We start from the raw sequence: 15,326 nt of genomic DNA, 5'->3' as shown, positions 1-15,326 counted from the left end.
TCAATATAACAAATCTAGTACAGTTGTGTAAGTTAAGGTTACCATAACAGTAGATAGTCAAATGATCATTGCTGCAGTAGCTGCTCCTGCTCCCCACCCCAGTTTCTTTTGTATGTTTTTATACCAGGGTGTGGACATTTGTCTTTTTTTCTGTTCCTAGCATACACCTTTCAGCACTCAGCATCCCTCTGTCTGCAGGCAGGTAAGCTCTGAAGGGCATCATGCCCAAACATGTCTTTTTTAGTCAGCTCATGGCAAGCTGCCTGACCGTTTAGGCCTGTGGAAGGTACCCTATAGCTTTGGAGGCTAGCCAGCTTTTGTATCCTTAGCCAGACATAACCCATTCGAACATCTATTGTTACGGTAAGTTTAGCTTATACAACTGTACTTTGTGCTCAACCAGGATAGAGCACTGACCAAGATAAACCAATTCAGTCTCCTTCCTGGGCAATAAAGTTAAACTGAAGAGTGCATATGACATTTATGGTTTTAGAAAGCACATTCAGCTAAGTGTATAGGGTTACATGAAGACATGCATAGTACTTGAGGTGACTATATTATGTACAAGATGAGAGCACATGATTTAAATGGAAAATAATGACTTTGGTAGTTTCCAGTTTTCAAAGGTGCATATCAGTGTGCACCTTTACAACAATTTTGGTGTTTCCCTACAAGTTAGACTGTTTTCATGCTACATATTTGCAGTATGTTTGGTAATTTCAGGCTGTTGATTAGCACAGTATTAAGTTGCATATTTTCATGTAGATGTAATCCAAGAGATGAAGGGATTAGCAACTTTTGGCATTATTTAGTTTTTGGTATAAGAAAGCTGCTGGTAAGAGAGAGATGTTAATCAAAAATCTGTTGGTCAAGATCAAAATGATGGTACAGTGGGGTAGGAGTGAAGCAAAGTTGGTTTATAAATAATGATATAAATTAGGCAGCATGGTGTCATATAACAAGTTAACATGGTAAAGCCTTGTTTGACTCATTTATTATATTAAAATTATAGTATGTGAAACTTTTTTTTTTTAGTTTTCTATGTGTAGTTTTTTATTATTATTTATCTTACACACACACACACAAACTTAAGTGCCCCTGAAAACTTTGTGTTATTCTGGCAATTTTCATTTGAAACAGACTGCTTGTAGTTGATGGGCATTTGTTGCGATTACAGGAACCTTCTCCACTGCAGAATGGTACACCCTGCATTCAGCTAGTAAGAAACCTTTTTTCTTATTGCTTTTGCGCGATTGGTCCAATGGCTCTCCATCCTGCATCCATTTGACCCATTTGTTCTGTTTTGAGTCAAGAGCTGCCTTCTTTCCTATTTGTTCCATACTGAAGACAAGGGTCTGGTGTTAGGGAGCAGACGTGTGTAGTTTCTGTTAACTATCCAATCCCTACGTACATTGCAGCCTGCAAATTCTACTCTGTCTGGCTCTAGATGTGCATGAGTGGCGTCCTGACCATGCAGTACACTGTTTGCAGAGCAGGTGTGCTAGGCTGTTCATTCTGCTCATAGTACACCTGCGTTCCTGCAGTTGTCACCAGTACAGTCAGCCTCCCAGAATGGATGGGCTGTTATGGACTACTAACTCCCATCCTCCCTCCAGTGCCTGTGCCGATAGTCAAACACTTGTAATCTGGGATGCAGTCAGGACTTTTTCCCTTTGCATGATGTAGCTGAGTCAGCCAGTAGGATACTTCTCATAAGATACAATAATAGATGCCGGTGTTATTATTTTCAAAACAGCTGGAGATAAAATTGGACAAACTATCCCTGAAAACTGAATACCATGTGAGAGAGTAGTTTAAGGAAGAAGTCTCTGATAATGGTTTAATGGAATTGAAGACCAAATGGAAATACAGGATGTGAGGAGCTACTTAGAGAAGAAGCTAAATTGAGGTGAATTTCTTGACATTGATTTCTCAGCACACAGACTGGTTATGATAACACAAACCCATCATCATTTTTATTGGTGTGATACTTTAAGGGGAAGGGGTAAATTATGTTTTGCTTAAGAAGATGGTCTGGAAGGAGTTTGGAGACTGAAAGTAAACTGAGCGGTTAAAAAGTAGTAAGGCACACAGTTCTTAGGGGGTATGAACAAGGTGGTGTGAAAAATGAGACAAAAAGGGAAAAAAGCAATGTGGCTGCATAGGAATATAAAATTGGTAATTGAGACTGAAGAAAAAAGATGGAGTGGAGGATGAGCTGAGATAGAAGAGTTTCAGTGTACACAGAAGTGTGTAGAAGGGCCAAAAAGGAGGTGAGGCAGCTAAAGTGCAAGGTAGATTAAAGAATGGAAGTCATTTTTTATAGTTTGTTTCAGGAAAGGGTAAGGGGAAGAAAGACAACTAGTGTAATTATGGATGGGAGGGAAATTGAGCAGGAAAAAGAATAAGCAAATGTGCAATTTGAGTACCCCACAATGATGACTCTAAAGGAAAAGGGGGCAAGGTGCCTTGTTGGGAGGTTTCTAGGCAAAGTGAGGAGTGCAGCATGTGGACAACATAATTCAAAATGAGAAGGTATTGAGAGAACTGCTACCATTAGGGTAGAAATAAAATGTGGGACTGGATGGGCTTGACTTCCAGGGTCTTAAAGAATCTGACGTGTGCTGGAAGAAACTGTGATTGCGATGTTGAATAAATCTCTGTAATGTAGAGGTAGCCAATGCCTGGAAGCAGCAAGCATGGAACCTTTGCATAATGAGGGACATAGGCCCCAAATAACTATAGATCTATTTGACAGCAGTGTTATAGAGAGAATTCTAAGAGATGGAGTTATTGGGTTCTTAGAAATTATTAAACTGCAGTGCAGTAACAATCATGGTTTTGTGTAATGAGGACATTGTCGGTTTAACTACTTCATTATTTTAATTGGGTTATAAAACATGTAGGCAGGGGAGCTCATGTGGTTGCAGCCTGTCTAGATTTTGATAAGGTATTTCATTTGGTACAGCACAACAGACTGTTTTGCGCAAAGGTTAGCAGCTGAGACCAGGATTAAAGTGTTGGACTGACGTTTGGCATAATAGTAGGATGTAAAAGGTTACGATGAAAGGAACACTGATAGAAGTAAGTGATGCCACTAATGGTCTCCCTCAGGGGTCAGGCTTCCATTTATTCCATTTCAATTTTAGACACATCAGAAGGTAGAGAAAATAAAACCAGTCTCTTCGCAGGCGACATAAAGATTTTTTTATGCAATGGGAGAAGTAGGCAGTGGTATACAAAAAAGATTCAGAAAAAAATAAATGGGCAGAAAGATGGCTTAATGGAAATCTGTGTAAGGTTGTGCACTTAAGACATTAAAAAATGGTGCGCAGTATTTGGTGTGAGTGGTGGACTGAACAACAGAGCAGAAGAAAGATCTTGGGGTGCTTACATTGATTAGTGTAAATGATCAAGGATGGTTTGAAATGGCTGAAGCCATAACTATAGCATATAGTACAGTATTAGAATATATTCTTAGGAGTTTTGATTCAAGAATCAGAGAAGTGTGGTACTGCATATCCCAGGCATTGATCAGGTCACACCTTGAATACTGCATGTAGTTCTGGGAACCATGTCAAAACAGATAGCAAACTGATGACCGAGTTAAAAAAAAATAAACAGCATGGGTGTATATGGTGGGAGGAACAGATATAAGCAGAGAATCTGGAATTCTTCTCTTTTGAAGGTCAGAAGGCACAAATGATATAATAAGGGTGCATAAGACTGCGTGAGAGAACTGTTGATATTTAACCCAAAATAATGAGGGGGAAGGGCACAATTGTCAATCTGTGGAATCCCATCTTTTGTCTGTCCATATTTCTAACTAATCTATCTGAGATTTGTTAACCAGAGTGGTAGGATGATACAAGAGCCTTTTGAGGCACTACCCAAGGCCAGAAGTCTATATGATGAATACAGTAAACAGAAAATGCAGTTAAGGTATGTACCTAGAGAACGTCATGACAGAGGAATGCTTGCAAAATAAGTAATACAATCTTATCAAATGAGACAGTTGAGCCAGACATTACTGAGTTATCATTAACAATAAGTGGGCAGTTCATTAAAAGAATTCCTTCACCAAGAAGATTGTTTATTCGTGGAATGTTATTCCAGAATGGATGGTGGAAAAAAAAATCAGTGGAGGCATTTAAGAAAGCATGAGGGAGAGATAATGATAAAAGCAGTTTAGCTGGCACATTTATTTACCTAGATATGCTTTCTCAAACAAATGAAATGAAATAACATCTGCAGCAAATTCTAATCTGATTACTGTTTTCTCTGTTTCCAAAAACAGTGTTCTGTTCTGGTTTGGAGATCTGAATTTCCGGATTGAATCTCATGGAATACATTTTATACGGGAGGCTATTGATGGCAAGCGGTTGCATTTGCTTTGGGATAAAGATCAGGTAATAACATTTTGTAGAAGCTGTGAATGCAGCTTTAAAGCAGCATTTTAACTTTAGCTAACGTGCCCAGACAAAAATGTATGGTGGAAGTGAATAGAGGTTAATTATGAAATAAAATATTCCCAGTGCTTTGTCTTGTATGTTTTTCTTCTTTCTCAAGCTGATCTCAAATCTTGCTAAACCAAGAATAAGGCACAGCGAACTCGGCTAAAGGACAAAACACACTTTAATCCAACAAGTAACAAACGAAAAATAACGCTGTGTAACCAGTTCCTCATACGTTTTCGTCAAAAACAACTTCATCGGATAAAACTGACCTCATTAAACACTTAAATATATAACCTAACCCATTTGAATGAACCAATGAAAAGCAACTTGCATTAAATAGTTGTGAAACAATCAATCCTGAAAGACCTAAAATAAATTTAACACAGTTTAAAATGCATACAAAATACATGGATATACATATAAATATATGAGAAATGTATGTATACATATGTAAACCTTAATTGTATATGCGGCTATATAGTAAAACATTTATTTAAAATGCTAAAATTCCTTAATATACAATAAATAAAATGCAATGATCAAAGGGTACTAGCACCATCTGGTGGAAACATCACACATTACATATAAAAATTCACACATTACATACAAAAGAATCTGAAAAAGAATACATGACCCCCAAAAGTGACATTAGATAAATAAATATATACATATTAAATATGAAAAAATAAAAATATATAAAACTTTTGTAAATGTATAAAAGTTGAACAATAAATAAATATTATAATTTGGCAGGCCTTTGGCAGGCCTTAATTTCAGAACAGTTTATAGCTAACAATTCATTAAGACCAGGGGGGATACTGGCATCTAAAACAATTTGCCAGTATAACTCCCTGTATTCCAGACAGGTCTCCCATGGACCTCCCCTGGGATCAAGAGGGACAACTTCAATTACAAAAAACTGAAATTTAGCATTAACACAGTTTTCATGGTGTTTGTACAAAGCATTGTTGTCCTTTCTTTTTCTAATGCCATAACCATGCTCATACATTCTCTGCCTCAATCTCCTTTCGGTTTTGCCAACAGAGAAAGAATCACATATCCCTCATAGGGCAATGTATACCACCCCAGTGGTATTGCAGTTAGCAAAGCCTTTTGTAACAAAGGTGTTTACCCCCTGCATTTCAAAAAAATAGCGTCACCTTCTTTTATGTTAAAACACTGTGGACAGTTACCACATTTACGGGTCCATTTTTATTTACTAAAGAACAATCCACTGTTTGTCCCTTCCAAAATGTTCTTAATATTTCATCCCTTTCTATATACACATTTAAAAGGTTTTTCAAATATATAATTCAAGTCGGACAAACTGGCAAATTTATTCCATTCTTTGGTAACAATCTTCCTAACTAAGTTACTTTCATAGGTTCATACTAGGCTATCTGCCCTAGGGCATTTATAAGCCTAGCCAGAGTCTGTTTGGCTTTCGCCACCCATTTTAAATTAATTTTGCTATGCCCTTTTTCGAGGTTAGTATACTGTGCCTCTGTCTAACAGTGACACAGAAGTGATACCCGGGGTAAACCTACGATCTCCCATCCACTCATCAAGATTCCTCTTGAAGAGAGTCAATGAGAGACTCTGCCTAACCTGGACTGGGATTTTATTCCAGAGTGAAGGGAGCCTCTGGGTTATGAATCTGTCCCTCCGGCATGTCCTATTTATTTCAGTGCTGAGGTTCAAGTCTCTTGAGCACGTAGCTCGATGGGATTTGGATTTTCTGAGGTGCAGCATGTCCATTAATTCCGGGTTGGACATAGCTTTATACGTCAGGCACAGATCGCCTCTGAGCAGGCGGTATGCCACTGAGTAGAGCTGGAGTTTCTTTAACCGGGCAGCATATGGCATCTGTTTGAGCCCTTTGATCCTCTTGGTGAGGTACTTTTGGGGTCTTTCCAGTTGCTGCAGGTGTCTGGTAAGGTACATCCCAAAAGGGGCATTGTACTCAATTACGGGCCTGATGAGGGATGAGTAAAGAGGCACAATAACCTCCCCTGATCTAGATGTGAATCCCTTCATGATTAGGTGGGCTATATAAAATGTTTTTCTAACCACTTTGGCCACGTGGTTGTCAAATGAGAGATTGCTATCAACTTGGGTCCCCAGGTCCCTAATTACTTCTTCTGTACTTAATGGATTACCACCTATGTGGTAATTTGTGGGCACTTTGTTTTTACCAAAGGGGATGACTATACACTTTTTGGCGTTTAGCTTGAGGCCATGGCTCTGGCACCAGTTGTCTGTTTCTATGAGGCCCTTTTGGAGGATGCTTGTGTCGGCTGGAGAGTCGATTATGGTGCCCAGTTTGCAGTCATCTGTGAACTTGGTCAGCCACAGTCCTTCCGTGTTGGCCTGTACCTCCAAGAAATATATACCGAACAAGAGAGGTCCCAGGACTGAGCCTTGTGGGACGCCACTTGTAACTGGTTTGGAGTCTGACATGGCTCCAGCAATTCTAACCAAGTGGGTTCTGTCCTTGAGCCAGTTTGCAACCCATCTAATGACATAGGGGTTTATATTTAAGCTGGTGAGCTTATCTATAATGCCCGAGTGGGGTATTGTATCGAAGGCTTTTGTGAGGTCCAGGTAGGCTGATTGGACCACCTTCCCCTCGTCAATGGACTTGGTGACTGTTTCAAAGAAATCGACAAGGTTTAAGAGGCAGAATCTGCCCTTAACAAAGCCGAACTGGGTAGGATCCAGTGTCTGTAGGTCCCCAATATCTTAATTTATGAGGTCCATGATGATCCTTTCCATAGCTTTGCAGATCAAGCTAGTCAGGCTTATGGGGCGATAGTTTCCAGGATCCGTTGAGCAACCACCTTTGTGGAGAGGGACCATTGTTGCTGTACGCCACTCTTTGGGTACATATCCTGTAGTAAGGCTGAGATTGAACAGTAGTTTTATGTTTGGGTTTAGCTCTTCTTGGAGTTCATGTAGGACGCAGCCCGGGACACCGTCTGGTCCCATTGATGCTGTGTTTTTTGCTTTGGAGAGGGAGGCTCTTACCTGAGCATCTGAGATGTCAGGGGGGCAGCACTCTGCTGGGATAGATATTTGCCCTTTTGGTGGGGGGGAGAAGTTTGCGCTGAACCTGTCAGCTAGCATGTTGGCAATGTCTGTGGGTTCTGTGTATTTTTTGTCATTTTGGACTAATTCTGAGCATATCTGTGAATTCCCACCCAGGTTACTAACATAACTAAAGAAAGCCTTGTGATTATCCTTAGTGTCCTGTGCAATTTTTCTCTCGAAGCTGGCCTTAGACGATTTTGTGTGCCCGTAGTTTTTTGCTAATACTGATCAGAGATGCCTTCCCTTTTTGGGATTTTGCTCTATCATGTAGTAGCTTCCTCCTTCTATTGTATAGTTTGTTTATGGCTGGGGTCCACCAGACAGGACATCTGCCTTTGAGGATTGGTCTTGGTTTTATTTGGGATTGCATGATCCATGTATTCCTGAAGGTGTTCATAGAATGCATTTATAAAGGATTCTGCGGTCTGGGCCATATTTTCCACTGGCCCGGGGGCTTTGAAGGATTCCACCTCGGTTCAGAGAAGTGTGAAATTTGCTTTAGAGAAGTTTTTCACTGTGGTTTTCTGGGCAGGGGCTGGGGTCGGGATGTGAATATCCAGTGAGATTAGTTTATGGTCTGATCTTACCAGTGAGGGATACACTAATGGTCTGGAGCATAAAGTCCCCATGTTGGTGATGATCAGGTCCAGTATGTTTTCCCCTCTTGTGGGAGTGGTAACAAGTTGTTCCATAGCATTTGAGTTTATAAATTCTAGGAACCTTTGGGCTAGGATGTTGGAGCTAGAGTAATGCTGCCAGTCTATGTTTGGGTAGTTGAAGTCGCCCAATATAATGGTGTTTGGAGAGACCTTCATATTTTCCAGTGTTCTCAGGAAGACCAAGTGGGGTTCCTGGGTTTGGGAGGGTGGTCTGTAGCAGGCTATAAACTGGAAGGCAGTTTTACCCACTGTTAGTTGCACATGGATAGTCTCTGATACTTCGTGCTGTGCCACCAACCTGGAGGTGTGGGTATCTTTGACGAATATTGATACTCCCCCTCCTTTTGTGGTTCGGTCCAAGTTTTGGGGCGAAAAGCATGGTATGAGGTATAACCCGGTAATGCTGGGGTGCTCGGGAGCCTTGAACCAGGTTTCTGTTACTGCACAGATATCGATGTTCTCCATGCTAAGGAGAGTTTCGAGTGTGTGCATCTTTAGGTTTAGACTTCTGGCGTTGAGTAGCATTACTCTTAGTTTCTTATCCCTTGTGATACCTATGGAGGTGGGTTTGTCTTTTGAGCCTTGCCTAAAAAGGCACTATGGGGTAGCAAGAGCCTTTGCCAATATCCAAAAGCCCAGGGGTGACAGGTGCAAGCCGTCCCTAGCGAAGCATCGTGGCTTGTCGAGCATGTCATCCCAGGCTGACAGACATTGGATCCCCTTTGAATGACACCAATACTTAAGCCAATTGTTGAAATTGATCATCTTGTCTTCATATTGTGGCATCATTCTTGGTGAGGGTAAGATGCTACTCAAGGTCAGGGTCATACCGGCCTGGGCTACATGCTCAGAGAGCTCCTCTAAGTCTCTTTTCATGTAGTCCAGGGAGGTACGTCTCAGGTCATTCACACCAGCATGGACAATGACTGAGTCATATTTGTACTTGCCTTGGAGTGACCTGAGTGTTTGTGTTATGTGGCGGATCCTAGCGCCCGACAGGCAGCTCACCGTGACCTTCTCCTTGTTCAGCCTGGTGAGCGGGACGTCAGTGTGCCTGACGATAGCGTCACCTATTACAAGTGTATCAGGTGTGTTGTTTAGCCTTAAGGGCTGTGACTGTTCGGCACACTGGCTTTGTGAGCTATGTGTTGCACGTGTTATGTTTTGGGGTAGCGGTTGCTTGGGTGTCTGCTTTGGAGGTCTCTGCTGTTTAGGCAGATTAGAGCCTCCGAGTATGTTTTTGTGTGTTTATGTGTTTGGTTTGCTGTCGTGGTAGGTCTATGTGAGACTGGAATTGTAGTGAGTGTGGTTTCCCTCTCCTCCTGACTGGTTACGCCAGTACTGAGTTTAGAGAGCTTAGCCTCCAGTTTGGCTATATGGTTGCATCTCTCACATGTGTTGGAATTTGTTGGGAGGAGGAGAGGGTTGTCTGTGTACATGAGGCAGTTGTAACATTGCCTCAAGATTCCCAGATTCACCAGCTGGACCGGAGAGGAGATTGACAACTGACCTTTGGACATGCTAGAATAGTATTGGAAATTCCTTTATAATTGAAAAAAGGGCCAATGGGGAACAAGGTACTCAAGGGGAGTTTGTGAGGGTGTAGTGCTTTTAATTTTTTTAGTGCTGACTTATATAATTGCTTTAGTGAGCAAGTGCCAGTAACTTAAATGCAAAAACGACAAACAGTAACTTTCTTTCAAGTGAAACAAGGAAATAAGTACAGTAAGCAATGCAGATATCTCTAGGGATCCACAGAAGCGCTGAAAAGCCGCGTTTTAGGTGGAATTAGCTTTTCAGGGAAATAACAAGCAAACAACAAGCATACAAACAAAACTAGATTCAGCAGGCCTGGATCTAGTCTATGCTACAGCAAACAAGGTGTACCAATTACAGTAAGAAGCAGTTCAAATATGCAGGCACTATAAGCCTTTAACCAGAAATTCCCAGCTCAGAAGGGCAGAGTCCATCCTCTCCTCCCACAAGAGTGCAGACCACAAATCTTCTTAATGTAAAATAACTGGCCTGAAGCCCAAGTGCTTAAACCAGAACTAATACACTTTTAGAATAACAGACACTGAGCCCTCAATCAGCAGTTCCCAACTTAGAAGGATGTAAGCTACCTGTCCTGCCACCACAGTGCAGGCCACAAACCTTCATAATGTAAAACAACTGGTCTGAAGCCCAAGTGCTTAAACTAAAAGGCTTAGAATGAGTTACACCAAGCAGTAATAAATACAATTGAGTACTTTTAAGATGACGCAAAAGCAAAATAAAGTAGGAAGAAACACAAATACAGTAAAAGCAGATACATTTTTTTTTTTAGTGGAAAGAGAGAAAGGAGTAGCAGAAACTAAGCTGATTGGCCTTCTCAAATGTTCTCCCTGTACTGGGTAAAATCAAAGGTGGTAACCATGGCAGACTGATATCCTTTATCTTGAACTGGAACATCCAGTAAATTCTCCTCATTGTTGGTCAATTCAGGGATGGGGAAGTTTTTCCTAAAATCGGGGCAAATCTAGAAATTCTACCCTCCATTACCTCAGTGGTCACAGATGTTAACAAATCACTGGGATAACCTCTTGCCTTGAACATGTCATTAATAAGGTCACATTCACTTCTAAAATCATCGTCTTCAGAAGTCATCCTACAAGCTCGCACCAACTGACTTTTAATAATTGCCCTTTTTTGATAGGGTGGGTGGAAGCTGGTATAATGTAAATAGGCATTAGAGAATGTCTCCTTTATAAAACATTTTGATTTGAAACCATTGCCATGTCTCTGAATGTTAACATCAAGAAAATATAAATCACTCTCATCAATTTTATAAGTAAACCTTAAAAAAAATTTTGTGTTGGAAATGTAATCATAAAATTCAGCAAATTTATCAACTGAACTGTTCCAAAAAAGGCATACATCATTCAGGAAACGCCCATAAAAATTCCAGTAATGTTTAAAATCAGAATTAAAAAAATCTTTCTTCCCAGTACAATAAAATATTAGCATATGTGGGTGCACAGTGTGCACCCATAGCCACACCTTTTGTTTGTCTAAAATACTCCCCCTGGAAAAAAAATAAAATTGTTGTTTAAAATTAAATCCATTAAAATCAAACATGTACGAAACACTAAAATAAATGTTGGACCCGTTTTCTAAAAATTCTTCAAACCATGCCAAACCTATGTCATGTGGAATACATGTAAATACATCCACTAAGTCCATTGTAATAAAACATGATGTGTTTCCCTGGTTTGAATTGTGAATGTCTTAAAAAGTTCCATGAATCCTTTAACATGTTAGGATGATCCATTACTAACTTTTTAAGATGGACATCTACATATTTAGCCAAGGGGGCCATGATAGAACCTTGAGCAGAGACAATAGGCCTAAGTGGAGGGTCCACAATGTTTTTGTGGACCTTAGGTATACCATAAATTGAAGGTACTTATGGTTTTTCAACGTGTAAATAATTGTAAGTTTCTAAATCAATAAACCCCTCAATTAATAAATCATTTAAACATAGGGCTAGATTTTTGTGAGCAATGTGAATCTTATTCAGAGAGACACTCTCATAAGTAAATTAGTCATTTAACAGTTCAAACATCTTTGCTTCATAATTAATCTGATCCATAGATCCAACCCCACCCCCCCTTGTCAGACTTCATAATTCTAAGGTTTTTGTCTTCCTTGCAAGCTCTTAAAATATTCATTTCTTCCTTAGAAAGATTTGAAGTAACCTTGTACCTAAGCTGGCCTCTAAGTTCTTTCTCAACCATAACTTCGAAGTTTTTAAGTTGGGGGTGATCTTAAATCTTGAATAACTGCAGATTTCTCCTATTATCCTTACCTCTTCCTGCTGTTTGATGCTGGCCATTCAGATTTCTTTGCTGCTGTAACTAGTCAGATATTTATAGGTTCGTAAGTAAGTACTAGGCTAGCTGCTCTTGTGCGCCATTTTAAGTCTAGCCAAATTCAGTTTTAGTGCCTGAAATAACCTATCCTATCTGGTTATAGATTGGCCTTACCTGTCCCATGTGTGATAATTAAGTATATCCCCTAATGAGAATAACTGGAATCATACCATAGATAATTAGAAGGGGACCCATGCATGGGGTAAAGCATTTAGGAGATGGCTTAAGAGGGCAGTCTGTGGTAAATGTTCCCTTTCCCATCATAGATCAAAGTTGTGCTTGAATATGGACAGGGATGAACTTTGCTTTGTGTGGACGGGGAGTCTTCTGTAGCAGCGGTATCCTCTGTGAGATAAACCTGTACCTCCAAACCATTCTGTTGATGTTGCAGACGTAGATCCCTAGTCCGAGTATTTCTGATGCCATTTGACTTGCTGATGTGCAGCAAATCCATCAGTAATGAGTTGGAGGATGCCTTGTATGCCAGACACAAGTCACCTCTTAGCAGTCTATAGGATACCGAGTATAGTGACAGGGCTTTAGTTCAGTCCAGGTAGGACATGTTGTTTTGGCCCTGTGTCCTTTTAGTCAGGTATATCTGTGGGCATTCTAAGTATTGCATGTGTCTGGACAAATGCATGCTAAAGGTGACATATTCAATGACTGGCCTAATGAGTGCTGAGTAAAGGGAGATAATGACATCCCAAGATCTAAACACAATCCCTTTGTTTATAAGCTGTGCTGCATAGATGGACTTTCTACAACAGTAGACACATGGTAAAAAGTTAGGTCACTGTCCACTCCACAAAGGGGGAGCCACAACGGACCCCGGGAACTACCGCCCCATTAGCCTGATGAGCCTGGTCTGCAAGGCCATGGAACGTATCCTCATGGAGCTCAAAAACAAAGACATTGGTAATCTCCAAACTCTGGACCCCACCCAGTTCGGGGTTTGTAAAAGGCAGATCATGTCTCCTAAACCTGATAGACTTCTTTGAAGTAGTCACCAAAGCCATAGATGAGGGTAAGGTGGTTCACACAGCCTATCTAGATCTCGCCAAGGCTTTCGATACCATACTCCACTCTGGAATTATAGATAAACTCCCTAAACTAGGTATAAATCCCTATGTCACAAGATGGGTTGCCAACTGGCTCACAGACAGAACCCACACTCTGAAAGTAGCAGACTCCAAATCCGACTTCAGACCAGTACCAAGTGGAGCACCACAGGGTTCAGTCCTGGGTCTTCTCCTGTGTGGTATCTACTTCTCTGAAGTACAGGCTAACACAGAAGGTCTTTGGCTAACGAAATTTGCAGTTGACTGCAAACTGGGAGCCATAATCGAAACTCCTAACGATGTGGACATCCTACAAAAGGGCCTCACTGAGACAGATGCCTGGTGTCAGTGCCAAAAAGTGCATTGTCATCCCCTTTGGTAAAAACTCTGTACCCATGAGCGTACCACATAGGTGGTAGTCTACTTAACACCGAAAGTGTGATAAGAAACCTTGGGATGCAGGTGGACAGTAGTCTCTCCTTTGATAATCACATCGCCACAGTGCTCAGGAAATCCTATATGGCACACCTCATCACAAAAGGTTTCTCATCCAGAAAAAAAAGGTCATTGTTCCCCTCTACTCATCACTCATTAGACCCATTATAGAGTACAGCGCCCCTTTTGGTATGTACCTCACAAGACATCTACAACAACTGGGGAGGCCACAGAAGTACCTCACAAAGAGGATTATTGGCCTCAAACAGATACCCTATGCCGACCGTCTCAAAAAACTATAGCTTTACTCCATTGCATATCGCCTTCTCAGAGGCGATCTCTGCCTAACATACAAAGCTATATCAAACCCAGAGCTGTTGGACATGCTCCACTTAAAGAAATCCCAATCCCTCTGAACTGCACACTGTAGGGACCTAAATCTTGTCACCACAATAAACAGAACATGCTGGAGGGATAGATTCCTGTCCCACAGACTTCCCATACTCTGAAACAGACTACCTACCTATGTCAAACAGAGCTCCTCATTAGCACTCTTCAAGAAAAATCATGATGATTGGATGGGAAATAGGAGATTCACCACAGGGATCACTTCTGTGGCTCTGCTCGACAGGGGCACAGGAAAGTAATCTTCTTGGGTGGCGAAAGCCAGGGTACCTTTCTGGCTAGGCTTATATAGGCCCTAGGGCCAATAGCCTAGTACCTACCTATGAACATAAGCTCCCAAATCCCAAACAGCTGTGTCAACTCTTGGGGACCTGTTGTCAGTGTGTTAGTTCCCTGAAGTAGATGACTTCCCAAAGGATTCATACAATAGTGCATTTTTGGCATCAAGTTTTAGCCCATGATTTTGGCACCAGTTATTTATTTGAGAAAAACCTTCTTGCAGGATGACTAAGTCAGTTGGGAATTCAGTGACTGTTCTTAGCTTGCACTCATCTGCAAACGTAGTCAGCCTGACCCCTTTGGTATTGGCATTTACTTCAGAAAAGTAGATGCCAAACAGGAGAGGTACCAGCACTTTACCCTGGGGAATGTACCAGTGACTGGTCTTTTTGTGGAGGTTATGTCCCCTATTTTGGTCTGCATCTTATCTCGGAGCCAGTTGGTAATCCAGCGAGTGACAGGTTTATTCCCAGTGTATTTAGGTTTTCTACTATGTCCAAGTGGGGAACTGTGTCAAAAGCTTTCACTAGGTCGACATACATGGTGTGTACTGTTGCGCCTTCATCCATTGCTTGTGTGACATTCTCAAAATAATGCACCAGGTTTAAGAAACTTTACTTGCCCTTGATAAATCAAAATTGAGACGGCACCAGTGTTTGAAGGTTCCCTATGTCCTTACTGATTAATTCTATGAAAAATCTTTACATGGCTTTGCGTATGATGGAGGTCAGACTTACAGGTCTGTAATTGCCTGGGTCTGTGGAAGGTCCTCCATTATGCAGGGGAATGACTACAGCTGTTCTCCATTCATTTGGTACAAAACCTGTATGGAGGCTGAAATTGAACAGTGTTGTTAGGTGTGTGGCTGAATTATGCTTCATGCTGTTTAAGATGCATCCAGGGCATCGGCGCCTGTGGGATTCTTTTTCAGGGGGGTGCAAACCCAGAGGCCAGATCTTCAGGGTATATCTGTTTATGTGTGGATAATCAAGAACTGCTGTATTAGTTACTGGTGCCAGAATCACAGACTAA

General features: G+C 41.2%; 1 protein-coding gene across 4 annotated transcripts in view; it reads left to right on the top strand.

The window, feature by feature from the left end:
• Positions 1 to 15,326, top strand: part of INPP5K (inositol polyphosphate-5-phosphatase K) — a 1,033,350-nt gene that overhangs the window by 448,603 nt on the left and 569,421 nt on the right. For all 4 annotated transcript variants that reach the window (XM_044054345.1, XM_044054348.1, XM_044054347.1 and 1 more), the window contains exon 7: positions 4,298 to 4,409. In XM_044054345.1, the coding sequence (XP_043910280.1) occupies positions 4,298 to 4,409 (112 nt within the window). The remainder of the gene's footprint in view (positions 1 to 4,297; positions 4,410 to 15,326) is intronic.

The sequence above is a fragment of the Protopterus annectens genome, chromosome 13.part0 (genome assembly GCF_019279795.1).
Source record: "Protopterus annectens isolate FY-2018-M chromosome 13.part0, PAN1.0, whole genome shotgun sequence".
NCBI lineage: Eukaryota > Metazoa > Chordata > Ceratodontiformes > Protopteridae > Protopterus > Protopterus annectens.
The sequence above is the reverse complement of the archived record's forward strand: the minus strand, read 5'-3'. Positions and strand labels throughout refer to the sequence as shown.